The 1,975-nt window shown below is 70.1% G+C and overlaps 1 protein-coding gene across 1 annotated transcript in view; it reads left to right on the top strand.

Annotated features, from left to right (window-relative positions):
* Positions 1-1,291: 1,291 nt before the first annotated feature.
* The window catches only part of SLC30A3 (solute carrier family 30 member 3), a gene marked incomplete at its 5' end in the record, with an annotated part of 17,792 nt that continues 17,108 nt past the window's right edge, over positions 1,292-1,975 (top strand). Inside the window, 1 exon segment of the mRNA XM_034781666.1 lies at positions 1,292-1,397. Coding sequence (XP_034637557.1) covers positions 1,292-1,397 — 106 coding nt within the window.

The following is a 1,975-nucleotide window of genomic DNA, read 5'->3' as shown; positions in this document are numbered from 1 at the left end:
CGCGGCCCAAACTCCTCTGCCTTGTGCCCCCGCTAACCGCCTCCCTCTGTCCGCCTCCTGGCGCCCCCGCTAACCGCCTCCCTCCGTCCGCCTCCTGGCGCCCCCGCTAACCGCTTCCCTCCGTCCGCCGCCTGGCGCCCCCGCTAACCGCTTCCCTCCGTCCGCCTCCTGGCGCCCACACTAACCGCGGCCCAAACTCCTCTGCCTTGTGCCCCCGCTAACCGCTTCCCTCCGTCCGCCGCCTGGCGCCCCCGCTAACCGCTTCCCTCCGTCCGCCGCCTGGCGCCCCCGCTAACCGCGGCCCAAACTCCTCTGCCTGGCGCCCCTGCTAACTGCCTCCCTCCGTCCGCCGCCTGGCGCCCCCGCTAACCGCGGCCCTCCGTCCGCCGCCTCACGCCCCCACTAACCGCGGCCCAAACCCCTCTGCCTGGCACCCCCGCTAACTGCCTCCCTCCGTCCGCCGCCTCACGCCCCCGCAAACCGCTTCCCTCCGTCCGCCGCCTCGCGCCCCCGCTAACCGCGGCCCAAACCCCTCTGCCTTGTGCCCCCGCTAACCACTTCCCTCCGTCCGCCGCCTGGCGCCCCCGCTACCACGTCCCTCCCTGCACCGCCTCACGCCCACACTAACCGCCTCCCTCCGTCCGCTGCCTCACGTCCCTGCTAACCACATCTCTCCCTGCGCCGCCTGGCGCCCCGCTAACCGCGTCCCTCCATCCGCCACCTGGCGCCCCCGCTACCCACGTCCCTCCCTGCGCCGCCTCGCACCCCCGCTAACCGTCTCCCTCCCTGCGCTGCCCCCCTGCCCCTCTTTCCACGTCCCTCCCTCTGAGGGGCCCACCTGCCCCCTCCCCCATGGGTTCGCCTTTGCACAGACACCTGTGTGCCCCGCTCCCTGCCTCGGCCTGAACTCCTGGGGTGGGAGATGCTCTGTCCCAGGTGGCAGCAGGCCAGTGACCCTACCCTGCAGCTCCTGCCTGTCCCGGGGCTCCCTGGGGCTGGGGAGAGACAGGACCTGCCCAGGGGAAATAGACTGAGATCCCCACAGACCCCCTCACTGGGACCCTGGTGCCCAGCCCCAAGGAAGAGCCCTATGCCAGCTCCCCATGCTGGGCTCTGCCCACTGCCCTCTGCTGCCACGTTCCCGCGGTGCCCCCCTCCCCTCCACCAGCTTGGGGACAGTGGGGCTGGGCCAGGGACTCCTGGGTTCCACTCCTAGGTCTGACCCCTCACTGGGTGCGGCTCTGGGGATCCGCTGGCTGCCTGGGGATAACCCCGACCCTGCCCCTTGCAGCCCCGGTACAAGATCGCAGACCCTGTCAGCACCTTCCTCTTCTCCGTCTTTGTGCTGGGCTCCACCGTCACCATCCTCAGGGACGTCTTCCGGGTCCTCATGGAAGGTGAGCTGGGGGGGCATGGTGGGCATGGTGCACAGAGGAGCTCAGGGGGCTGCGGGCAGAGGCTGCGGTGCTGGGCAGGGGGCAGGCTGGGGGCCAGGGGTCATGGGGCAGGGGAGGCTGGGTGCAAAGCCGGGGGCCAGGGCCAGGGAGCAGAGCTGGGGGCAGAGGCAGGTCTCACTGAAAAGGGAGCTGGGCAGATTCTCTGTTGTAAAAACCAAAATTATTCTGAGCTACGGCAGCCACAACCTGCCCCCCGACAGATCACCCCAAACCCCCCTCTGGCCTCCCCACAACCCGCACCCCGGAAGATCGCCCCAAACCCCCCTCTGACCTCCCCACAACCCGCCCCCCCGACAGATCGCCCCAAACCCCCCTCTGGCCTCCCCACAACCCGCCCCCCCGACAGATTGCCCCAAACCCCCTCTGACCTCCCCACAATCCCCCCCCGAGAGATCGCCCCAAACCCCATTCTGACCTCCCCACAACCCGCCCCCCCGACAGATTGCCCCAAACCACCCTCTGACCTTCCCAGAACCCGCCCCCCGACAGATCGCCCCAAACCCCACTCTGACCTCCCC

The sequence above is a fragment of the Trachemys scripta genome, chromosome 9 (genome assembly GCF_013100865.1).
Source record: "Trachemys scripta elegans isolate TJP31775 chromosome 9, CAS_Tse_1.0, whole genome shotgun sequence".
Lineage (NCBI taxonomy): Eukaryota > Metazoa > Chordata > Testudines > Emydidae > Trachemys > Trachemys scripta.
Note: the sequence above shows the minus strand (reverse complement) of the source record. Positions and strands in the feature narration are given on the sequence as shown.